Source organism: Zonotrichia albicollis, chromosome 2 (assembly GCF_047830755.1).
Source record: "Zonotrichia albicollis isolate bZonAlb1 chromosome 2, bZonAlb1.hap1, whole genome shotgun sequence".
Classification (NCBI taxonomy): Eukaryota; Metazoa; Chordata; class Aves; order Passeriformes; family Passerellidae; genus Zonotrichia; species Zonotrichia albicollis.
Window position 1 is genome coordinate 110,496,786 of NC_133820.1, and position 25,424 is coordinate 110,522,209.

At 40.8% G+C, this 25,424-nt stretch overlaps 2 protein-coding genes across 9 annotated transcripts in view; both read left to right on the forward strand.

Annotated features, from left to right (window-relative positions):
* Positions 1 to 4,164, forward strand: part of RWDD2B (RWD domain containing 2B) — a 70,374-nt gene extending 66,210 nt beyond the window's left edge. For 7 of the 8 annotated variants that reach the window (XM_074536011.1, XM_074536012.1, XM_014271020.3 and 4 more), the window contains 4 exons: positions 538 to 756; positions 844 to 911; positions 2,003 to 2,368; positions 3,068 to 4,164. In XM_074536011.1, the coding sequence (XP_074392112.1) occupies positions 550 to 756; positions 844 to 911; positions 2,003 to 2,368; positions 3,068 to 3,314 (888 nt within the window). In that variant the 5' untranslated portion in view covers positions 538 to 549 and the 3' untranslated portion in view covers positions 3,315 to 4,164. Of the gene's footprint in view, positions 1 to 2; positions 417 to 537; positions 757 to 843; positions 912 to 2,002; positions 2,369 to 3,067 lie in introns of those variants that run through there. The other variant, XM_074536010.1, reaches the window with a different exon arrangement.
* Positions 4,165 to 4,402: 238 nt separating this feature from the next.
* LTN1 (listerin E3 ubiquitin protein ligase 1) overlaps positions 4,403 to 25,424 on the forward strand; it is a 40,754-nt gene continuing 19,732 nt past the window's right edge. Inside the window, exons 1-12 of the mRNA XM_005492569.3 lie at positions 4,403 to 4,548; positions 6,156 to 6,359; positions 6,667 to 6,765; positions 7,749 to 7,979; positions 8,952 to 9,004; positions 9,952 to 10,132; positions 10,888 to 11,061; positions 18,981 to 19,171; positions 20,367 to 20,505; positions 21,225 to 22,010; positions 22,485 to 22,526; positions 23,690 to 23,882. Coding sequence (XP_005492626.2) covers positions 4,507 to 4,548; positions 6,156 to 6,359; positions 6,667 to 6,765; positions 7,749 to 7,979; positions 8,952 to 9,004; positions 9,952 to 10,132; positions 10,888 to 11,061; positions 18,981 to 19,171; positions 20,367 to 20,505; positions 21,225 to 22,010; positions 22,485 to 22,526; positions 23,690 to 23,882 — 2,335 coding nt within the window. The 5' untranslated portion in view covers positions 4,403 to 4,506. The remainder of the gene's footprint in view (positions 4,549 to 6,155; positions 6,360 to 6,666; positions 6,766 to 7,748; positions 7,980 to 8,951; positions 9,005 to 9,951; positions 10,133 to 10,887; positions 11,062 to 18,980; positions 19,172 to 20,366; positions 20,506 to 21,224; positions 22,011 to 22,484; positions 22,527 to 23,689; positions 23,883 to 25,424) is intronic.

Sequence of the window (25,424 nt, forward strand, 5' to 3'; positions counted from 1 at the left end):
GACACCAGCGCGTCCTGTCCCACCTCAGGGCAGTGTAAACTGCGTGGGCTGTGTGTGTGTGTTACCCAGACTGCCCGGCAGACGCGAGCCGGTTAAGATGGGCTTGTTCATAACTGTTAATATCCATTAAGTCTACGGCTTCGTCGGGAGGGGAAGTGGAGAGGGAGGCACTCTCTGGCGACCAGTGACAGGACCCGAGGGCAGGACATGAAGCTGTGTCAGGGGAGGTTTAGGGTTGGATACTTAAAAAGTTTTTTCCCTCAGAGGGTGGTTGGGAACTGGAACAGTCCCCCCGGGAAAGTGGTCACTGCATCGGCCTGACCCAGCTCAAAAAGTGTTTGGACAATGCTTTTCACGCACAGGGTGTGACTTATGATTGTCCTGTGCAGGGCCAGAAGTCAGACTGGATGATCTTTGTGAGTTCCTTCTAACTCAGTGTATTCTGTGATTCTTTAACATGATTTTCATATGAGTAGTTAATGAACTTTGTCCTGTATTCAAGCTGTGTTTTTCTTTCCTTTATCTTTCTTTGCTCAGGGAACAACAAAAATGGCCAACCAAGAAGCAGCAGAGATACAAATTTCAGAGTTAGATTTACTGTCTAGCATGTTTCCTTATGAGGAAGAGTTTGCTGTCACAGACCAACTGGCTCTAGCTGAACTGAAACACTATGTTGAAAATGAGTCTGCAGAGGTGCCATCTTCAAAAGTTCAGTTTATACTGAACATAAAGACAGAGGTGCCTAATGCCTCTACGGTATTGTAAACCCTTTTAAAAATTATTGTATTACTTTGTGGGATTTTATGGCTTATGTGAAGTAAACATTTCCTCATTTGTTTTTAGGTGGAATTCTCTATATCCTGTGCTTTACCATTTAAATATCCAAGTGTTCTCCCAGAAATTACTGTGAGGTACAACTGCTAATAAAAATATTTATAAGTTAAAGTGTACTGCCCAAATATGGTTATGATCAGAGAAAGCAGTCCTTTTTTTTTGATGGTTTACTGCTGAATTAAGCCAGATTGACAACAGTGCTGAAGAAAAAACAAATATACAAGCTTAGGATTTCTCTGTTGTGGTCAGCAAATTAGTGAGGGAAAGGGAGAAAGTATGAAGGAGCCATCACCTGTATAGAAAGGTTACATGTAGATACTGTTCATAGGTCTGATGCTCAAGAAGAAAGATGTGTCTATTTTAATAAAGCTTAAGACTTACTTAATGGGTGAAAAGATAATCAAAGGTATTACTCTTCCCTTGTCATAATGCTGTTTCTTCCACCCTTCTGATTTTTTTTTTCCTGTTTAAAGAAGTATGCTTGTGTATTCCAGGAAATTAGTTCAGCCACCATACTTACTTTTAAAGTACCTTTTTTTTGATTTTATTTTACAGATTGGTAGTGCTGTTTGTGAATTCAATTAAATAATAATTAAGATGTTTTCATAGCTAATATGAGTTAAACATGCAAGTGCATATTATCTAGCTATGCCTGATTTTCTTGGCAACTTGAAGCAAAACTTTTCAAAAGTTATTAAGGGTCTGGAACACAAGTCCTAATCAGAAGCAGCTGAGGGAGCTGGGGTGGTTTAGGCTGGAGAAAAGGAGACTTGGGGGACCTTATCACTCTCTAGATTTACCTGAAAGGAGACTGTAGGCAGGTGGAGATTGGCCTCTTCTGGGGAACCAGTGACGGGTCAAGAGGAAATGGCCTCAAGCTGTGCCAGGGGAGGTTCAGGTTGGACATTAGGAAGAACTTCTTCATGGAAAAGTTGGTCAGTGTTTGGAAGGAGCTGCCCAGGGAGGTGCTGGTGTCACTTCCCTGGAGGTGGTCAGTACATGATTGGATGTGGCACTCAGTGCACTGGTTTGGTTAACAAGGTGATCATCAGTCAAAGTTTGGGCTTGATCTGGGATGTCTTTTCCAAACCTAAGGATTCTGTGCTTTTAAAAACATGGTAAATTGTAAACACATATATATATTTATATGCATTTATTTCTTTTTTAGGTCATCATTATTAAGCCGCTCTCAGCAGATTCTCCTGAACTCTGATCTAAAAACATACTTGATGCAAAACTTCAGTGGCGAGCCCTGCATACTGAGTGCGAGGGAATGGGTTAAAGATCACGCAGCTGCTTACATTGACAAAGATCTTTCATCCTTCTCAATGGCAGCCTCAGATGCCACAAAGTCAGAAGTCACCACGTTCACTCGATTGTGGATCTACAGTCATCACATTTACAACAAGCAAAAAAGAAAGAATATTATTGACTGGGCCAAGGAGCTCTCTCTGTCAGGGTTTTGCATGCCAGGAAAGCCAGGTGTTGTTTGTGTAGAAGGTTTACAAAGTAGTTGTGAAGAGTTCTGGTCAAGGTTAGTTCTTCTTTATACTTAAATGCCATTAGTAGTTAGAATATTGCATTTTGTCATGTTGTACATGTGGCCAGAAGGTGGAAATTCAACCAACTGCCAAGCTGTGAAGATCTGCAAAGTATTTGTGTTTATAATAATGTATGTACAACTCTGAATATCCGCTGTAGTGTTGGTTGCAACACTCAAAGAAACTGATACTGCAGGATGCACGTTTATTTCTGTTTTATATTCTTCTGTGTTTCACTTTGATAGAGATGGACTGCAGTACCCCAGTTGTGTTAGATTTGTGTGCTTTTATATCACTTCACATTTGTGTTTAATTTTGCTCCCATCATTTATCTTTCTGGGTGGTGCAGACTAAATAAGCATTGTAATTTGATTGTATCAGCTAAGAGTCTCTGAGAATTCTTAGCGCAGGGAAGACAGAAGTGAAATGGAAACCACATCCTCATTAATTATTTTGTGAGGGATAGCATTAAAGATTTGCAGTCCTGAGGAGATAAAAAAGCCCCAAACTTCTGCTTATGAGAGTGTTTGCATGTGAGTAGTATTTCTGTGACCAGCTCATGAACTGTTATCTCTGTCAATATATATACACAAATAGAATGTATTGACTTTTGTGATAGTAGTTATTCCATAATATTTCCCAAAGCAGTTTTTATTTTATAAGTAGATTAATATTTCCTCAATTGCTTTCAGGATAAAAAGATTAACATGGAAGAGAATCCTTATCCGGCACCGAGAAGATGTTTCTTTGGAAGGTGGAGGACATGCTGAGATCCAGAAGCAAAGAAAGTTCCCCACTTTGGAAGAAAAATGTTTTGATGCACATGGTGCCCGGGGAAATCATATGGACTTGGGGCAACTATATAATTTTTTAGAAGAAAAAGGATGCGCTGACATATTTCAAATGTACTTTGGGGTTGAAGGGCATTCAAGGGGTTGATCAGCAGAGGCCCCAGCAGCTACATTTTTAGTTTAATCCTTTTAACAGATTCCTTAGCTTTTCTGCAACAGTTGATCAGAGAGGGAATTAATAGTTCATGATTCATGTGATGGGTTCAGTTTTCAGTATAAAAAAATATCCAGCGAAGTCCTGAATAATGGAAATGACTATATGAATGCTTTGTGCACTTTCTGGTGTTAAAGAGATTTAGGGTACATACCTATTTAAAATGAAAGAAAATGTGTTTGACAACCTACTGGACAGTTACAGAATTGTAGATGGATGAATGTGGTGAATGAATATACAAATGAGAAAAGACAAAATTGCAGTGTGGGTATCTCAGGAGTGAGAACATGATGTTTACAATAATTGTTACTGTTTACATACCCTTAATGAAAACTTGTTTTCTAAACAATCTTCTACATTGCCCTGAGATCATTATTTTGTTTTAAAAAGAACAAATGGAGGGAGCAAGTTTACAGGAGTCTTACTCATGCTACCGAGATAAGCTAGGATTCCTACTCTAAGGCTTAAGAATTTTCTGTAGTAAAAGTGTGTGTGCATGGTGTCTCCACTATATCTGTTAATTTGGTTTGTGTAAAAGCAGCAGGGTACCAAGGATCGGGTTCCCTTATAGCATGCTCAAAAACTCTGAAACGATCCTCAGCCTTCTGAGTTCCCAAGTTTTCAATCCTGTAATGTGAAGTGCATTATGTATTTTTGAGTGGGATTTCAACAAAGTTGTATCAATGAATGCTAATTTTGCAGATACTGCATCTAAATCCCTGTAGAAAAAGCAGACATTGGTTTCTTTTGATTAAATATTTTTATTAAATATTGATTAAATGTTTCTGTACACATCCAGTAAAATCGCTAACAATCAGCTCTCTGGTATGGACTTGGAGCACCTCTTGTAGGGATACTTTATAGCGATGTCATTCCACAAGGGTGGGTGAAACTTTCCCAAATCCAAAGTCCTTGTAAGTGTACAAGAACGCTGCGGCTCCGTAAAGGCCCCACGAGACGCTAGAAGTTTAAGATAGATTGTTTTCACTTTTATTTCTTTAAAGGATATTGCTGTGTTTAAGGCCACTCGAGGTAGGTACCCTCCCGCGCCGTGCGGCCCCGCCCCGGAAGTGTTGGGGTACCCGCGGTGGCTCCAGTCGGCCCCGGTCCCGGTGTCGCCGCCGCCATGGGGGGCAAAAACAAGCAGCGAACCAAGGGGAACCTGCGGGTGAGCGCGGCTCGCGGGGCCGGGTGGCGGGGCCGGGCCCAGGGCTCGGGGCTCGCGGTTTCGGAACTCCGGGTGCCCTGGGCGGAGGGCCGCGGGCCGCCGGAGCCTGGCTCCCTTGGCGGGGCAGCGCGATCTTCGGGGCCGGTTGTGGTAGCTGGGGCTGGGCCCGAAGCCGCCTCTTTGCCTGGGTCGTGATTTAGGGGAGCGTGACTGCTGCTGCTGTGGTATTTGTACGGAGACGAAGAGCAAAATCACCGCGGGTGTAGATTCAGCAAGGCGCTGGTGGTACATTCGGTGTGGTTTATCTGTGCAGAGTTTTAGAATACACTCTTGCTAAAAGGCCGGAGATGACGTGACATCTGCCCTATCACTCAGAATTGTGGGAGAAGTCTGGTGTTCAGGTTCCCTAATTCCTCCGTGGATTTAGGGAAGACTAGGGAACGCAAAGCAGCATATCCTTTACAGCTCACATGCAGAAAAGATTATTTAAACCCCACAAGCTCACAAAACTGCTGCTGCCATAAGGAAATAAAAGTTATTTGCATTATAAGGTGTCCCAGAGGACATTTTAGCCTCAGTTAGTTTTGGGGCAGTCTTTCGAAAAGAGCGTTGAAACCAACCTGAGCCAATAATACAGTGGGCAAATGGGGTAAACTGGAAGTGGTGCTGAGCTCCAAAACACACACTGTCTGATGGTATTTATTATATTTGTTACATATGCATGCTTTTGCCACATTTCTCTAAATCATTTTTGGCCACTTGGTTGCTGGGAGAATCCTTTATTTTGTCTGTATGTTTTTGTTTGTTCAGAGAATAAAGGAGATTTCCCTGGGAGCTGTATTGGCCTGTATAAGAACTAGGAAAGCCAGAAATAGTGAAGGAGGATAAATAGTTTCTTAATAAATTGTTTATAGATTCTTAATAAATTGTTTGCTTGCAGAAGGAATTTTCTGTTAGCAAAAAACCAATAAAAGCAATAATTTTCCATAAGTGTTCATGCATTATGTGAAAAGAGAATTTTGATTCACAGAATCATCAAATAGACTCACAGAGTGATTTAGGTTGGAAGGGACTTTAAAGCTCATCCAGTCCCACCTCCTGCCAGGGGAAGGGACACCTTCCACTGGACCAGGTTATTCCAAGCCCTGTCCAACCTGTCCTTGAACACTTCCAGGGATGGGACAGCCGCTGTTTTTCTGGGCAACCTGTGCTAGGGCTTCACCACCCTTACAGGCAAGAATTTCATATCTAATCTAAACCTATTTTGTTTCAGTTTGAAGTCATTCCTCCTTGTTGTATCGCTACAGTTCCTGAAGACTTCTCTCCAGCTTCCTTGTAGGCTCTCTGCTGATACTGGAAGGATGTTATGAGGGCTCCCTTGAGCCTTTTCCAGGTTGAACAGCCCCAAGTCCCTCAGCCTGATCCTAAAGAGAAGAATAATTTTCTATGTTTTTATGTTTAAAGCACAGGTGGACTCTTCTTTGAGAGACTTTATGTTAATTAGAAGGTTCATTATAAAATAAAATTAGCATCATATTTTTAAATGCATAATGCATGCAAAATAAAATTAAATGGATAATTGACTCCTGTCCCTTTTCTTCTGTCAGCCTTCTAGCAGTGGCCGAGCTGCAGAGCTCCTTGCCAAAGAACGTGGAACAGTGCCTGGGTTTATCGGCTTTGGGACGTCTCAGAGCGATCTAGGATATGTTCCTGCAATTCAAGGAGCAGAAGAAGTAGACAGCCTTGTGGATGCTGATTTCCGAATGGTATTGCGAAAACTTTCTAAAAGGGATGTCACAACCAAGTTAAAAGTAGGTGTATCCTTTGCCCGCCATTTTTTTTTTTGTTTTTGTTTTAATTGGAGAATGATACCGTTTTCTTAAGAAAGAAAGAGGAAATAACTAATTTCACTTTGGTGGATTTGCTAGAACTGCAATACAGATTATATCCAGGATAACCTATAGCAAGGTCCATCATGCAATTATCTCTATAGATGCACATTTGCAAGAAATTATTTGATTTTTGGAAAAGGAAGTTGCAGTTTCAGATACAAACTGGTAAATTACAGATTATATCTACCTGACTTTTTAAGTCATGCCCTTGATATTTTAATTTTAGGCTATGCAAGAGTTTGGGACGATGTGCAAGGAAAGAGAAGCAGAAGTTGTTAAAGGTGTTCTTCCTTACTGGCCAAGAATTTATTGTAAAATTTCACTGGTAAGTATTGAAACATTTAAATTAGAAACTTACCTATCTACTTCCTGTGACTACCTCTAAGGTGGTCTTTGTTTGTTTTTTTGTTTGACCTATCTACCTTTGTTAGAATTACTGACTTGTTCTAGGAGAAACATCAAGTTGAAGAAAAATACTGTTCTTTTTGTGGACATATTTCAGTATTGGCAGTGGGTGGAATCTTGAACTGTAAATGTCTGGGATGTACTTCCTTGATACGTCTATTAGACCTTTATGTTTAAAAGATAGTACTATATTTCTTAGGAAAAGTTCTTTTATGTGGATTCCAAAAAGGCTAGAGAGTCTGTTCAGTTAAGATAGTTATAAACTTTCTTGATCTAGGGCTGACCAGACTTAACATTAAAAAAATACCCCAAACCCAAATATGAAAAGGCCGTGTGTAGCCAGATTAGCAATAAGTTTCTTCATCTATTTATTGTATTTCCAAGCTGTCTAGAATGGCTACTGTTGAAAACATGGTATGGAACAAAATGAATCGCTATTCTTAACTATTAGAGGGATTCCTACTGTTTCTTTCTGGAGTCAAGAGTGTAAAAAATCATGATGTTGTAAACTCATTTGCAAATGAAGGATTGCAATGCACAGCTTATGGTAGTTCTAACTCAGATGTCTTCAAGGCTTCCTGTTTCTCCTGGCTCTTGTTTGTCTGTAAAGTGTTTGTATAAATTGGAAACAAAAACTGTTGTTTGGGATATCAGGAGAAAGTTACAATCTGAGTGTACAACAGTTTGGGAATATGATGCTACTAAATTAGGACCCTCCCCATATCTTGGGATACCAAAACTTTTTTGTCATTGGTGTGTATTTTCAAATCTATGTTTCAAAACCAATTAATTGAAAACATGGCTTTTTAATCACCACTTTTGCTTTGAAGTACCTGAAATCAAGGTGCATTTCTTAAACCAATAAACCTTTCTCTTTTTTTCCTTCTTTTCTTTGTTTAACAGGATCATGATCGTCGTGTTCGAGAAGCAACTCAGCAATCTTTTGAGCAGCTGATTCTTAAAGTCAAAAAACACTTAGCTCCTTACTTAAAAAGTATCATGGGTTACTGGCTGATTGCTCAGTGTGACACTTACTCCCCTGCTGCTTCTGCTGCAAAAGTAGCTTTTGAAAAAGCTTTTCCTTCGAGCAAACAACCTGAAGCCTTAGTATTCTGTAAGGATGAAATTCTTAATGTGAGTTTACTTTTGTATTTTTTAAGGCTTTGTATGTGTCAACTTCTGTTACAAGTTTAAAAGTCATCCTTCCCCCATCTGTGCTTCATGGTTAAATTTCTTTCTTGCCTGAAACTTTGCCCTTGTGAAGAGAATGGTTTGGGTTGGAAGGGACTTTTAAAAGGTCTTTGTGTTCCACCCCCTGCGATAGGCTAGGACACCCTCCACTAGACTTGGTTTCTCCAAGCCCTGTCCAACCTGGTCTTGAGCACTTCCAGGGATGGGACAGTCCCAGCTTCTGTGGGCAACTTATGCCAGTGCCTCACCACCCTCACAGGGGAGAATTTCTTCTGTAAGGAAATATAAAAAAGAAAAATAATAAGGAATGCAGAGGAAAAAATACATATGTTTTTTTGGACTTGAGATGAGAACGACTGGAACCAAAGGAATGAATCGTGAATTTCCTTGTGTGCATTCCTATGTAATAATGTTCAGTCAACACATAATGTTGCTGACACATGGAATAATGATGCTGGAGTAGTTTAGCTATAGTGAAGAAGAATGCAGAATGCTGAGCAGTGTTTCAGCATCTACAAGTTTAATTCTGGCCATTATGCTTTTCTGTCAGTTAGATATGATACTCAATGGACCGAATTAAAAAAAGTTCAAAGATTGCATTGCCAGTCCATCATGTGCAAACCTAACTGATTTGATTTGCCTCATTTTGGCTTCTTTTTAGCAGGAGCACATTTGGCAGGGGCTGCAATTTAGTAAGTGTTACGGAGACTCAATTCAGACAGTACCACAGCTGCTATGTTCACCATGAGTCAAATTCTCTTCTAGAATGTTTACTAGCATGTCTAAAAATATTAGACACCTCAGAGGTTGTGAAATTTTATTGTAGGGCTGTCTCTGAATAATGTGTGGACTATATTGTTCACATAAAAGTATTACATTTCTTTGGGTTTATATGTATGGTTTTTTCCCCCATAGGTACTTCAAGATCACCTTCTGAAGGAAACAGCTGATACACTTAGTGACCCTCAGTATGTTTGCCTGATAAATGTATATTTAATTCTTTGAATCTTGGTCTTTATTGGGTTCTCTGCCCCTGGAAGTAGTGAATTTAGTTTTGTTTCAGGAGATAGAATAATTACTTGAATCCAGATCCCAGCAACTTTAATTGGGACTTAAGTGTTGCATACAAGTAGAGTTATTATAAAATAAAGGCCAAAAATATATATATATATATAATTATTATATAAAATATTAATATTATATAATTTATTATACAAAATCAGGCCTTGTTCTGTTAAATTACCAGCTAGCCTGTTACTTATTCTAAGTGCAGCTAGCTTAGAATTTTTTATGATTTTTCACATTCCCATGTGAAAAATCATAAAAAATGAAGGAGTTAACACAACAGACTATTCTAGTAAGAGAACTGTTTGCACCTACAATAAACAAAAAATCTGTCTCATAGGGATCAGTGAACAAAATACCTAAACTAACCAAAACTGAAGAGATTTGACAGATGGACACCCTAGCCATTTATTGCCGATTAAACTGAGTGTCGGTGTATTGTTAGCCAGTTTGGTCTAACAAAGTACCTTCTGATATTTCCTATTAATATGAGCTTTGTGAATAAAGAATTGGCTTTTTCTGCATGATAAAATTGAGTCCCAGCTGCTTATTACTACAACATTTAATATAAATATTTTTAAAAGTGTTATCAGTTATCTAATTTTGTTTCAGCTCTTTTAAGAATATAATTTGTGAGCAGCTGGAAGATGAGATGACTTGTAACTTTTTTTCTAAAACTTCATAGTGTAATTTAGAACCTATGGAAAGTTTATGTATTTATATTGCTGACACCTGAAATCAAAAAATAAACACAAAAAAAAATGAAGGCAGTTTAGTTTAGACAAACTTGGGATGACTGCTGGTTTATTAGTGGTCCACTTTTAACCTTTTTTTTGTTTTGCTTTCTGAGAACTGTACCAGAAGAAGAAAGGGAAGCCAAATTTTTCCGGATTCTGACCTGTTCCTTGTTAGCTTTAAAAAAGTTGCTCAGCATGTTGCCAAAGAAAGAGATGCATTCATTGGAGGAAAAGTTAATGTCACTTCTGTCCCAAAACAAATTTTGGAAATATAGCAAAAACAATGTATCACAGGTGACTTTTTAATTTCTTCTTTATTTTGCTTGGTTTTCATTACAGGTAATACCATTAACCTAAGGAAATATTAATTACTTGTATTCTACAAGGATGCTCTTGGTACTTTGCTTAGGTTTGAAACAGTCTTCAGGTTTCTAGGTAGATTCCAGAAAGGCTAAAGAAACTGTTCAATTAACATAATTATAAATTTTTTTAATGTGGGACTAATATCTGACTGGACTTAATGTTAAAAAACCTGCCAAACACAATATAGACAATATTACTTGAAAATTTATCTAGTAGGCTAAATTTTTATTTCCATATTATCATAATCTACTTTTTGGCAATCTGCCATCATTAAAATTCATGTAGAAGATACAAACTGTCAACTTACAGCGTGTATTCTTGGTGCTTTGGCGTTTTCATTTTTTAAACAGTTTTACTGGTTTTTAATCTGTACATAGAGTAATGAAGTAATGCAATAGTATTTTGTTTAAAAGCTTTAAGTTGCTTTTGGGAAAAAATGCCTTTTGAGAAGTATATAAAAATACAACTTTTGACAGGCATTTCATCAGTAAACAAATTGTATTAAAATATTTGATAAGACTGTTTAATAACTATTTTGTTTTTCTTGGTTTTTAATAATATTTTAACCTTTGTTAATGTGATGAAATATGGGCATGGTGTGTTGTAAACTTTTATTGACTTTAAAAGGAATCTTATTAACTACATGTAGTGACAAATTCTGTTTTTCTTTCTGTGGCCTCTGTCAGGTTCGCTCAGCTTTCTTTGAGCTGATTTCTGCTTTTTGCCAGTACTTGCCTGAGGTGATGAAAGCTGAAGCACCAAGAGTTTGTCCTGCTGTTCTTCTCAGCATTGATGACAGTGATGCAGTGGTGTGTCCTGCTCTTTGGGAAGCAGTGCTTTATACTATCACCACTATTGAGGTAATGTGAGATATTTTCATCAAATTTAACTTTTCACCAAGTGTTGTTCTCTGTGTAGAATTAGGAAGACAGGCTTGACTGGGTTTTCTTTATGGTTAATAACAGGAACTCCATAAGGGTACATCCTCCTTTCAGTGTAACTTTCAAATATATCATGTCCAGCATGTCTGAAAATTAGAGTTGTTTTATGGATTTAATTTAATTAATCTGAAACCCTTTCATCCAATGTAGTTACTAGTTAGTCAAATAATGCTTAAACCCTTTTTCTTTGTTAAAGACAGTTACAAAAAAGACCTGCAGTGCATTTTTGGTTAGTTTGTTTCCCCTTCAAATGTAAGGGTTCTATAGCTTTTTTTTTTTCCCCTTAATTTTAAGTGAAACACTGGCTTTGAATTTATTAGCAGGATGAGTTGTTGCCATAGACTGGGATGCTTTGACGGTTTAATGCTGCAGCTCCCTTTTGCAACTGCTGGAATGAACTGGAACAAGTTTTCTTGAAGAAAAACCCCTAATGGTCTTTGTTCAGCTTGTTGTAAATATAGGTACCTTGAACTATAATAGATATGATAATAATTAAAATAGATCAGATGACAAAAAAATTTAGGGAGGGGGAAGTGCCAAAGCAGTTTCTAACCATCAGAAAATTTTTGAAGAGAGTTGTGAAGTTAGTGATACTTCCAAACTCATTGGCTTGCCTTGTGTACTGGTTTAGGGCAAATTTGTTAAAGAATCTGCAAAGGAGGGCCCCTCCAGAAAGCGAAACCCACACGGCCCCTCCCCCCAACTGGTTCGGGAAAAAATTCCTCGGAGAGAGGTGGAAAGAACCTGTTTATTTGACTGGCCCCGCACCCCCCAGCACACAAAATGAACAATACCCGATGACACTGCTCTGAGAAAGATGGCAAAATCAGAAAGTCTCTTTCAGGGGTGGTTGCTCTGTTCTCAGTCCCTCCGGTGCTGGGCCAGCCGCTGCAGCCAAACCCTTGGTGTTCCCGGGTCCCAGTCCGGAGCAGGTTCGAGATGGTCACAGGAACAGGAGAGGAGAAACAGTCCAGGAAGGAATGTGGACTGTTTAGCTAGAACTAGCTAATAAGCAGAGGCAGAAAGCAGAGCAGAAGCAAGAGCAGAAAAAGAGAGCAAGCAAAAGCAGCAAGCAAAAGCAGCAAGCCCAAAGCTGGAAGTAAAAAAAAAACAGCTCTGTCTACTGCTTGTCTCTGTGTCCTGATAAGAGAAACCCAAACAAAACTTCCACTCTTCAGTGCCGGTCTTAAAGGCACAGAACAGATGAATGGGGATATACAAGCATCATAACGTCACCCCAGGACATTCCACCCCTTATCCCCATATCATCAACATACTACAACACATCATGCATTATTCATACAAAATTTCTATCTGTTCTCCCAAAATTACAAGCAATACCCATCATGCCTTCATCACATCCCCACACTGGACCACTGAATCCAGGCCCTATATTACAGAGCTGCAGGATTCCCCCTTTTCACTTTAGTCACTTAAAGCTCCATCTATCACTTGCTCAGACCTTCGACACTTACACATTTCCTTCTCCATCTTCCACTTGCCCAGACCTTCAACTCTTACACATTTCCTTCTATCTCATGTCTGTATGGTTTAATGTACAGACAATGGCAGTAACATCCAATGAACAGTGATATTGCACATCATTCTTACCCCACAATCAGATCTCCCTGAGGTACACATTGTGTTGTTCCATCTCTTTGCATTATCCACCACGTGCAACCTGGTCCCTGAGGAAAGACAACCCCACGAATGGGTTTGTCTGTACTCGAGGCAGAATTGATCCACACAGTCTTCCCTAACAAACCTCTGATATGTACCACTGGGACTTTGTCCCCTTCTATTACATTCAGGGACTCAGACTGGGCAGGACCTGCTCGGTTGGTGGAACCTCGGGTGTTAACTAACCAGGTGGCTTTTGCCAGATGCTGCTCCCAATTCTTGAAAGATCCCCCACCCAAAGCTTTCAACTGGGTTTTTAGTAGTCCATTGTACCTCTCCACTTTCCCTGCAGCTGGTGCATGGTACGGAATATGGTACACCCACTCAATGCCATGTTCCCTAGCCCAGGTGTTGATAAGGCTGTTCTTGAAATGAGTCCCATTGTCTGACTCGATCCTCTCAGGGGTGCCATTTCTCCACAGAACTTGCTTTTCCAGGCCCAGGATGGTGTTCCGGGCTGTAGCATGAGACACAGGGTAGGTTTCCAACCATCCAGTGGTGGCCTCCACCATGGTCAGCACGTAGCGCTTGCCCTGGCGTGTCTGGGGCAGTGTGATGTAGTCAATCTGCCAGGCCTCCCCATACTTGTACTTGGACCACCGCCCACCGTACCAGAGGGGCTTCAGTCGCTTGGCCTGCTTGATGGCAGCACACGTCTCACAGTCACGGATAACCTGAGAAATACTGTCCATGGTTAGATCCACCCCTCGGTCTCGTGCCCACTTATAGGTGGCATCTCTGCCCTGGTGGCCTGAGGCATCATGGGCCCATCGAGCTAGGAATAACTCTCCCTTATGTTCCCAATCTAGGTCTATTTTGGACACCCCTATCTTTGCAGCTTGGTCTACCTGCTCATTGTTTTGGTGCTCCTCGGTGGCCCTACTCTTGGGTACATGGGCATCTACATGGCGGACTTTCACAGGTAGCCTCCCTACCCTGGTAGCAATGTTTTTCCACTCACCAGCAGCCCAAATTGGTTTCCCTCTATGCTGCCAGTTAGCCTTTTTCCACCTCTCCAGCCATCCCCACAGAGCATTGGCTACCATCCATGAATCAGTGTAGAGGTAGAGCTTTGGCCACTTCTCTCTCTCAGCAATGTCTAGGGCCAGTTGAACAGCTTTGAGTTCAGCAAATTGGCTTGATCCACCTTCTCCTTCGGTAGCTTGTGCAACCTGTCGTGTGGGGCTCCATACGGCTGCTTTCCACTTCCGGTTCATCCCTACGATGCGACAGGAACCGTCAGTGAAAAGAGCGTAGCGTGTTTCCTCTGGGGGCAGTTGGTTATAGGGAGGAGCCTCTTCAGCCCGTGTCACTGGTTCTTGTTCCTCTTCATCTGTGACACCAAAATTCTCACCTTCGGGCCAATTTGTAATGACCTCCAAAATCCCAGGGCGATTCAGTTTACCTATACGGGCGCGCTGAGTGATGAGAGCAATCCACTTGCTCCATGTAGCACTGGTGGCATGGTGAGTGGAAGGAACCTTGCCTTTGAACATCCACCCCAGCACCGGTAGTCGGGGTGCCAGGAGGAGTTGTGCTTCAGTGCCTATTACCTCCGAAGCAGCCTGGACTCCTTCATAGGCAGCCAGGATTTCTTTCTCTGTTGGAGTATAGTTGGCTTCAGCCCCTCTGTAGCTTCGACTCCAAAATCCCAGTGGTCGACCCCGAGTCTCCTCAGGCACCTTCTGCCAAAGGCTCCAGGACAAGCCATGGTTCCCGGCTGCAGAGTAGAGCACATTCTTCACCTCTGGTCCTGTCCTGACTGGGCCAAGGGCTACTGCATGAGCAATCTCCTGCTTGATCTGGACAAAGGCCTGTTGCTGCTCAGGGCCCCACTGGAAATTGTTCTTCTTGCAGGTGACCAGGTAGAGAGGGCTCACGATCTGACTGTACTCAGGAATATGCATCCTCCAAAAACCTATTGCACCCAAGAAAGCTTGTGTCTCTTTCTTACTGGTGGGTGGAGACATTGCTGTGATCTTGTTGATGACATCTGTAGGAATCTGACGCCGTCCATCTTGCCACTTCACTCCCAGGAATTGAATCTCACGAGCTGGTCCCTTTACTTTGCTCTTTTTAATGGCGAAACCAGCTCCCAGGAGGATCTGGATAATTTCCTTCCCTTTCTCGAACACTTCCGCAGCTGTGTTCCCCCACACAATGATGTCATCAATATACTGCAGATGTTCTGGAGCCTCACCCTTTTCCAGTGCAGTCTGGATCAGTCCATGGCAGATGGTGGGGCTGTGCTTCCACCCCTGGGGCAATCGGTTCCAGGTGTACTGCACTCCCCTCCATGTGAAGGCAAACTGAGGCCTGCATTCTGCTGCCAGAGGAATGGAGAAAAATGCATTGGCTATGTCTATAGTGGCGTACCACCTTGCTGCCTTGGACTCAAGCTCATACTGGAGCTCTAATATGTCTGGCACGGCAGCACTCAGTGGTGGAGTCACTTCATTCAATGCACGATAGTCCACAGTCAATCTCCATTCTCCTTCAGATTTTTGCACAGGCCAAATGGGGCTGTTGAAGGGTGAGTGGGTCTTGCTGACCACCCCTTGGCTCTCCAGCTCTCGGATCATTTTATGGATGGGGATCACAGCATCTCGAGTGGTTCTATACTGCCGTCGATGCACTATGGAAGTGGCAATTGGCACTCGTTGCTCTTCTCCCGTCAGGCATCCTACTGCAGATGGATTCTCAGACAACCCAGGCAAGGTGTTCAATTGCTGGATGCCCTCTGTCTCTACAGCAGCTATTCCAAATGCCCATCTGAGTCCTTTTGGGTCTTTGAAGTACCCACTTCGAAGGTAGTCTATGCCCAAAATACATGGGGCCTCTGGGCCAGTCACAATAGGATGCTTCTTCCACTCATTTCCCGTTAGGCTCACATCAGCTTCCACCAAAGTGAAATCCTGGGATCCCCCTGTCACACCAGCAATAGAAACAGACTCTGTCCCCACATGTCTTGATGGGATTAACGTGCACTGCGCACCAGTATCGACCAAAGCTTTATACTCTTGTGGTTCCGATGTGCCAGGTCAACGAATCCACACAGACCAGAAGACACGATTTTCCCTGGCCTCTACCTGGCTAGAGGCAGGGCCCCTCTAAGCCTGGTTATCATTATTTCCCTGGGTGTATGTTTTGGATGTTCCTTCGAGGGGATCAGACATGTCATCATCATCGTACCTGGCCGTTCGGCTACGGGCAACTGGAGCTGCTTTCCTCCTGGTGGCTTCCTTCAGTTCACGCACCCGTCGTGCTAAAACAGCGGTAGGTTTCCTATCCCACCTTCTCATGTTTTCCCCACAATCACGCAGGTAAAACCACAGCTCAGCTCGTGGGGTGTATCTTCTCTCACCATCTTGGAAACGTCTGCCTTGGATACCGGAACCTCGGATCTGTACTGCTGAAATTTGGAGAAGGTCTTCTTTAATCTCCTCTCTAAGCTTCTTATGGTTCTCCTCTATCTTATCCTCTAAGTTCTGCAGACGTGTTTCTACCGCTGCGATTCTGGCATGTGTTGGGCCATGTACAGCATCTGCATATGCTCGGAGCTTCCTTGCCATGTCAAGCACAGTCTCACCCCTCTCATCCCTCTTCATGATGGCTAAGGAAGAAGCATATTCTTGTGGCCCGAGTCGTACGAGTTTTCGCCACATCACAGACGTGCATGGTACTAAATCTGGGTTCCTAGTTGTTACATCATCTGAGAAGATAATCTCAGCCACGGCCATTTCTCTCAGGCGTTGGATCCCTTGCTCTATTGTCTTCCACTGAGTCTGCTGCATATAGAGATCGTCTGCACACAGGTATCTTTCTGCCACACTTCTTAGGACCCGTTCCCAGAGGCTGTGAGAGTTAGCCCCCCTCATCATTCCTTGGTCTATGACAGTATCCTGTGACAGGGATCCCAAATGCCTGGCTTCAGTGCCATCCAAAACGGTAGCCTCGCCTGCAGCATCCCAGAGACGGACCAGCCAACTAATTATGGATTCATCAGACCTTCGAGTGTAATCCTTCCGTAGGCCACGAAGGTCCTTCAGGGAGAAGGACTCAGTATTAGCATCTGATCTTGCACCTGCTGCTTTGACTCCTGACTTTACGTCAGGAGGCACTGAGGTTCCTTCTCCTGCATCATCATCATCATCATCATCGTCCACTGGTCGATTGGTCTTGGCTGTGCATTTCCCACTTCTAGTGCTGGTAGCAACAGCCATGGGTTTAGCTGCTGGCTTCGAGCCTGGAGTGTTAGCTGCAGCCTGAGTCACCGGGACAGTTGCTGATTTATCTCCCTGCCCCCCTGCCTCTGTCTGCTGCCCTAGAGTATCTAGCAGTGTGCGATAAGCATATGCCAGGGCCCAGCTCACTGCAATGACCTTCCTCTCCTTAGGCTCATCCTGGTACTTCTCTTTCAGATATTTCCCCACCTCAGCTGGGTTCTGAATTTGTTCATGGGGAAAATCCCACACTATAGGGTCAGAGAATTCCTTCAGGATTTGGCCCATATCCTCCCATTTCCCACACCACTTAGGATTTTCCACACCAGGGTTTACTCCTGAGTCAGGGGTCTCATCAGCCCGTCTAGAAATCTCAGCCCTCATTCTAGAGAAGCAGCAGGCTGTATAGAGGAAGGTTACCAGATTGAATACCAGGAAGATGGTTTCTTTAACATTGAGGGGAAACTGAACATCCTTCACTAGTGATGCAACTGATTCATAGGAGAAGGAGGAAAGCAGAGGCTGAAAAAGCTCATTCCCTCCTGCTCCTCCTGCGACAAACTGGATGCATAACCACAGCCATGAACCATTCATATCTGGAGCAGACCCCAGCATGTTTATAAACTTCTTGCACATTATTGCCACCAAACCCAGCAGGATAGCTATTCTGGTCACAGCCCCTCTGATGTAAAAACTACGTATTAGGGGCAATACTAAAGCTATTTCTGGATAGGAAAATAAGCCTAGGGACCAGAGAGGTATTAAAATCTCAAAAAACCCTAGGGACCAGAAATGCATGCAAACCTTCACCCCAACAGACATTATGATTCCAAAAAGCATGGCTATTAGCTGATTTAAACGAACACAGAGTAATAGCAGCCAAAACGCAGTCAAAACAGGGTTTTTCCACTCTCTCTCTCACCTCACGTTTGGGCGCCAAAGATTTGTACTGGTTTAGGGCAAATTTGTTAAAGAATCTGCAAAGGAGGGCCCCTCCAGAAAGCGAAACCCACACGGCCCCTCCCCCCAACTGGTTCGGGAAAAAATTCCTCGGAGAGAGGTGGAAAGAACCTGTTTATTTGACTGGCCCCGCACCCCCCAGCACACAAAATGAACAATACCCGATGACACCACTCTGAGAAAGATGGCAAAATCAGAAAGTCTCTTTCGGGGGTGGTTGCTCTGTTCTCAGTCCCTCCGGTGCTGGGCCAGCCGCTGCAGCCGAACCCTTGGTGTTCCCGGGTCCCAGTCCGGAGCAGGTTCGAGATGGTCACAGGAACAGGAGAGGAGAAACAGTCCAGGAAGGAATGTGGACTGTTTAGCTAGAACTAGCTAATAAGCAGAGGCAGAAAGCAGAGCAGAAGCAAGAGCAGAAAAAGAGAGCAAGCAAAAGCAGCAAGCAAAAGCAGCAAGCAAAAGCAGCAAGCCCAAAGCTGGAAGTAAAAAAAAAAAACAGCTCTGTCTACTGCTTGTCTCTGTGTCCTGATAAGAGAAACCCAAACAAAACTTCCACTCTTCAGTGCTGGTCTTAAAGGCACAGAACAGATGAATGGGGATATACAAGCATCATAACGTCACCCCAGGACACCTTGATAATGAGAACTTAAAATTAAATACAGTATTAATTACAATAGTGATTCCTATGAAGCATCATGAAAGTATGATTAAAGAGAAACCTTTAATTGCAGTTGCTATTAAGAAAGGTCAATTGATTTTAAACAGTGCAGAAATAGTTTTATCATGTTAACTTCACAAGCCAAAATAGGGAGAAAGTGATTTTAAAGATACTGGCAAGTGAGTAACTGAACAGAATTTAAATTTCACAATGACATGTTTCACTATAATATGGGGATGTAGGTTAAATGGCTAACTTGGGGGTTCTTCTGAGGCAACATATTGTTGTTTAATTTACAGTAAGTTAATTTCTTTCTGTAGGACTGTTGGAGTCATGTAAATGCCAGAAAAGGAGTTCTGCCAAAGCTCTGGACAGTGCTTCGAGAAGGTGGGCAAGGATTAGCTACTGTTATCTACCCAAACCTCCTGCCCTTCATTAGCAAGGTGCCTCCTGACGTTGTGGAACCGAAGCTGGAATACTTCAGAGTTTTTTTCAGCTCTATAATTCAAGGGTATGGACCACAAATTTATTTCTTTGGAATCAGTCTCTTTTACGTTTGGAAACAAAGAAACTAATCTTTAAGCACTTGAAGATAAATGAGATTATATTTTTAAAATTATTTTCAAAATCCAAAACTGGAGTCAGTCCTTTGTGGCTGTTCCTGTCATTTTAAACCTTCAGCTTTCCTTTTGATTTTACGGTATCTTCCTTACATGAAGCATTCTTATCTTTCCTTGTCAAAGCCTTGTGTTTATTCCATGACAAATTTGAATATGGAACATTATTATAATTAAGAGTAACTCTTAGGAATCACACTCTTCTCACCAGTGTGTAATTCTTACATAGGGGATTAACTTTGTGATAGTGACATTTCCTTTGTGCACAAACTGTAATTCTTGTGATACTCATTTTTAAAGGATGAAACTGCTTGTACTTTGTGCCTTTAAAATACCTCAAAACCACCTTTCTATCAAATGTAATTTAAATGTGCACCTGTGCATTGCATACTCAAAAGGATATAGAAATTATTTTACGAAATGCTGAAATTTAATTTATTTAAAAAATAAATGAAAAACAAATTCAGTTCTCTGCTGATGTTGGTGTGAAAATTAGCAGAGCTCTTGGAGAAGAGAGTTATGTAGGGGTTTGTTTGAAAAGTGTATAGAATTTTATTACATGTAGTAATGATTGTAATATTTCTGTGATCATTCGTGTGATCTAATATTCATTAAAAAGCAAAGAAATTGCAGGTTTTCCAACTCAAAACTGGGGAGACTGTCTTTAAGTGGCTTTCTTTTTTTTCCTCTTTTTTTTTTCTTCCTCTTTTTTTTCCCCTGTAATGACAAAAAGTCACATTCTCTGAACTTCTGTGTATTGTGTGGAAAATTGCAAAAGAGTTTTGACAGCCAGCTCAAACAGGAGACAGTGTGCTAGGCTGTATATGGTTTCTCTGTTTATGTAGATCTGTTTTTTCTGAAGCTAAGACTGAATGAAGAATTTCATTGATATGGATTCTGCTAAATTCTTGGGTTTATCAACTTTCTAAATTGACTTTATTTTTATCTGATTCCTGTAAATGACTCTGTGATCCTGTATTCTCATACTGGTGTCTGGATCAGAACAAGGTAATTCAGGGTACATTGATAACATTCATACTGGGTTTCTTGAAAACTGGGTTACTTGGTTTCTTCTGTGTCTTCTCACAGGCTGTCAAGTGAGAGGACAATAGCCAGTCCTTCAGAAAGTTCAGCAATTATAACTGCATTTATGGAGTGTCTGTGCTTTGCTGTACTACAGAAAGGAGAAGACCAAAGCCAGGTTCATCAAATGCTTATATGTGACCAGGTATTAATCAGAAATACTGAATATTGTTGTGTGTGCATTTAATAAGTCAAAATTAAAGAGAAATGTGAATTTTAGGTGAGGATTTACTTCTCTGTTGAGATTTTCCCTAGATTTTATGGAAAAAAACCACACAGAATTGTCAGCGCTGGAAAAGACATGATCATCCAGTCTCACTGTCAGCCCAGCACCACCAAAAATCACCCCCAGACCATGTGCCCAAGAGTCTCATCCAGGTGTCTCTTAAGCACTTCCAGAGCTGGTGACTCCACCAACTCCCTGGGCAACTTATTCCAATACCTGACCACATTTCCATTGATTTTTTTTTTTCAATACCTGGTCTGAATTTTCCCTGCTGCAATTTAAGGCCATTCCTTGTCATCCTTTCACTTGAGATACGGCAGAAGAGACCCACCTCCACCTCCTTTCAGGAAGTTGTAGAGAGTGATGTGTAGCAAAAGTAAAGGTACTGAATTTAGGGATTTTTTTCTTCCTATGAAATCATCCTTTTTACTGTGCAATTGAAGTTATATTTATGGGGGAAAAAAGTGCCTCCCATCCTGTATGTTTTTATAAAATGTTCAAACATAAATAATTCTGATATTTGCAGAGTTGCTTCCAGAATGTTTTTCAGAATTATATAATTTCTTGGTATTATAAAGAATAAAATGGTTTTATAAATTGGATCACTGTTCTTTAATACATTTTTTTTGTCTTTATAGTTAATTCCTTTTGTCAGTGCCGTACTTAAGGAGCCCAAGTTACAAAGTGGACCATTGTTTTATCAAACAGCAGAAATGCTGAGTTCCTGGGAAGCTAAAGCAGAACTCTCCAATGATGATGGCACAGATGAAGTTTTCCAGAAACTGTTGACAGATTTTTGGGGCCATCTTTTAAAAATGTGTATACTTCATGTTGATAGATTGGATGCTGACAGGAAATTACTGTTTGCCATATCTGGTATGCTAGAAATTCTTCATAATCCGAAGAGTGCTATGAAACCAAACAATAGAAAATCTCTAAAAATCAGATTTACAGATGAGAATGAATTTGAAAGGAACACTGAGAGTCGAAAGCTCATGGAAGTTAGAAATGGTGACTCTGAAATTCAAGCTGACTTGCAGCAAATGTCACGTCTAAGGAAAGAACCTCTAGAGAACTTAGTCTGCAACCTGGCCGAGCTGAGCATTGTGTATGTCAATGAACAGAAGTCAGAACAGCATTTGAACTTTCTCTCTACCCTGCTCAACACTTTTTCCTCAAACAGAGTTTTCCAAGTACTTTTAGAGCAGGGAAATAATGTAAGTCCTGCTCAAGCTGAATCCCAAAATGAAGTGAAAGCTCATAACCGAAGTCCATCTGTACAATTTCTGTATCTGAATTTAATAACCTGGCTGAAAGAAGACTGGAGAAAAGACACCCATTTCCTGGTTGATATTTTATACAGTGTACTTCATTGTTGCAACAATAATGATGAAAGGAAAGTCATTCTTGATGATTTAGTAAAGGTATGACTGGTACATGATGTTAATTTTTGTCAGTCATTACTGTTTTTGTGGGCTGTGGTTCACTAATAATTTTATTTTGGCACTGTTGCATGGATGATAATTCTACATGAATTTGGGTTAAGTTCAGCATAAGGAAGATAGTTTTTGGAAAGTTGGACATGATAGTGTTGGGGTGAAAGGTTCTATCCTTCTCTATATGGTCTAAATAATTTTTAAAAAGTATCATCAGAATTTCTCTCCTCTTGGTTCTTTATACAGTGTACTTTAATAGTAGTCATTGATAGCCTTTTGTATACAGTCCCTTACTGAATTTTGTGGGAAAGATTTACAAGACAAAAATTATGCAATCAATAACTTTGTTACTGAATTTTATCAGTTTCTACTTATGCCTACAGAACAGATAAAATGGCATTATTTCTTCCTAGTCAGCAAAGATTTTTATTAAATATTGGGGAATTTTGTTTTTCTTTTCAGATGAATCTTAAGTGGGTTATTTTTCTCCAGATAATTCAAAAGGTAAGATTAAGATTTTTCTTTGTTCTTGTTATGTGTAATTTTTAATAATTCTCTGATGTTAGCTTTGAGACTCATATGTGTTTGTAGTGGTAATTTCCATAGTTTGAAAATCTTACAGTTTTAGAGTAGTGTTTGATTTAAATGCACTTAAATCTGGGGACATTCTTAAAAATGAAATGATGATGCCAAAACAAAAAAATCTTTGTCCCATCTGTTTTTGATCAGTTTGTTTTGTGAGCCAGAGGGATTCCTGATTTGTGGATCATCTATTCTAAGCTAGACAGAATGGAGCTGGGGATTAGACCAATAATTAAAATTATTATTTATATCATCATCCCTACAAGGTGCTTATAAGGGAAAGGTAGTATTCGATTTTTTCCGCTGAATATTGACAAACTGACATTTAAGTTGGGATGGGATGAAATAGGAAGTGTATGATGAATTTCTGGACAAGAACTCATAACACTTGACTTACGGTCCGGTACATAGACCACAGGATCTTCCTTCACATATGCTGTGTATATTAGGAATACTGAGTTTTTGTGATTTTTTTTTAACTTACAGTGGCTCATCAGCAAAATAAAGTTTTTGTGACCTTCTCTTTCTTCTTAAAGAAATTCAGGTGCTGTAAACAGTTTTTATGTTGTAAATAGATTTTATTTCAGCCAACTCGGTCATCCAGAAGTTATTTTTCTAACTCCAATGTAGGAATTTCCAGGGCTCTATAATTGGAGGAGAAACATAAGAAAGCATTTTCAGAAAGTGACTTGTTTCACTCTGCAATAGAGATCTGACCCAGCCATAAGCTGTGGTCTCTGACAAAAAGAAAGTTGGGGGATGTTGTTACAGATGTAAAATCTGAAGGCTTTTTATGGCAGATGATGTAATTCTCACTCTGTGTGTGCAAGTTTGACATACTAATCTTGTGCTTAGTAATAAAAGTTAATAGTTAATAATGGATTACACAGAGAAGCTGTGGCTGCCCCATCCCTGGAAGTATTCAAGGCCAGGTCGGATGGGTTTTGGGGCAGCCTGGTTTGCTGGGAGGGGGTTGGTACTTAAATTGGAACTTGGAAGATGATCTTTATGGTCCCTTCCAACCCAAACCATTCTATTATTCAATACCCTCAAAAGATTCCTGGAAAGTTTTTCTTGTGATCCAGGCATGCTCAGGCACAGCGAAACTTTCCTTAGTCTCTGACTGGCTGAAAGGAGACACGCTTGGAGAAAGACTGGTATTGCTGGCGGATGATCTGTGTCACCTGGGCTTAAAACCTAGAGCAGCCTCATCAGAATCAGCCTCTTCAGAAATGTGGACTCTTCTGAGCTTGGTGTTGTCACAGCACGTTAAAAGTGGTAAGCATATATAATCCTTGGAGTTCATGAAGTGTAAATGCTGCACTTAACCCTTTGCATAAGATTGAAAGAATTTGGGATCTTCCAGAATACTTCATGTAGAACATTTAGGCTTTCTCCCGGTAGTTTATTGTTGATTGGTTGGTTTTCGTTGGGGTTTTTGTTTCATAGTTTTGGGCTTTTTTTATACTTAAGCCAGTTTACTACATACTATTTATTTTTGTAAACACTAACTTGCAGCAGTAGTGCCATTTTTTTGGTCCACATTGCTAAACAAGGGCAGTGTTCAAAGAGAAGATTCAGATTTGCAAGTTTTGAAAACTTGAGGAAAATTTAAGTAAGCTTGATCTATCAGCTGATGTGCTGTAATGTGAATTTTTAAACCATACCATGTGAAATTTACCTTCAAAACTGGAATACCAAATCAATTGTTATGGACCTATGGGTGTTTTAGTAATGCTTTCTTATAGGATCTTTGAATTTTTTTCAGCCATTTCCATTTATTTTTATGTCTTTAAAACTCGGTATGTGGTCTTATGCTGTATATGTATTCGGGTTTTTTTCTTAATAGCTATTATTCATAGCATCCTATTTAATTTGTTAATATCATCCTGTTTAATTTGTTTGCAATTTTAGTATCTTATATAGACTTCCAGGGGAGTTAATTTTTCTTCATGTTTTCCATGTAAACTCATTATTTACTTTGATCCCTGTGGTGACATTTCAGTGTCAGTGGATGCTGTGCACATTCATAGTGCTTCCAAGTTTCACAGGCAGTTCACTGTGGTGCATGTTCTTAGACAAGGAATCCTGAAGGTGTCCTACGATTGTTTTTTCTGTTACTGGGACTTCTGATGTAAAGGACCATCAGGAAAACCTCTTTCTTCTCTCCACAGAGAGTTCAACAAATGTGCTTGTGAGTGTGTGATGTTCTAGGGCTGGTTGTCCAGTGACTTTGCTTTTTGACTCTAGAGCCAGAGGCACTCCTGAGCTCATTTTCTGCTGGGTGGTGGATGACCTGTTTTTAAATCATATTGATTGAAGCCTAAGAGATTTTGAGGAGTTATGATGGTTCTTGACTTAGTCATTAAAACCAAAGTAGAGTATGTGGACTTCCAAAAGGATTTTTTTAATGAGGTCTCTTATCTAAGTTTCTTAAGCAAATTGTCTTGGAGAGAATAGGAGAGCTTTTCATGGGTCAGTAGCCTAGGATGAAAGGAATTAAAGGGGAAAAAGGATAAATAAGTGAACGGAAGATAATTGTTGCTGAAACTTCACAGATCCATAGCAGTGTGTTGTGATACTGAATGCTTAACTGATACAAAAGATTACAAAAGAAATCCAAAGCCAGTAAATACTACAAGTATACATGGGAAGAACACAATTATAACTGTATCAATTCAATGACAGACTGTGACTCGGTAAAACTCAGAAAGAGATCTTCAGTCATTGTGGTGTTTCCCTGTAAGTGACAGGTTGTAAAAGAGTAGTAAAAGAGGAACACAGTTTATTAGGAGCTGCTGTGAAAAGAACAGAGGACAA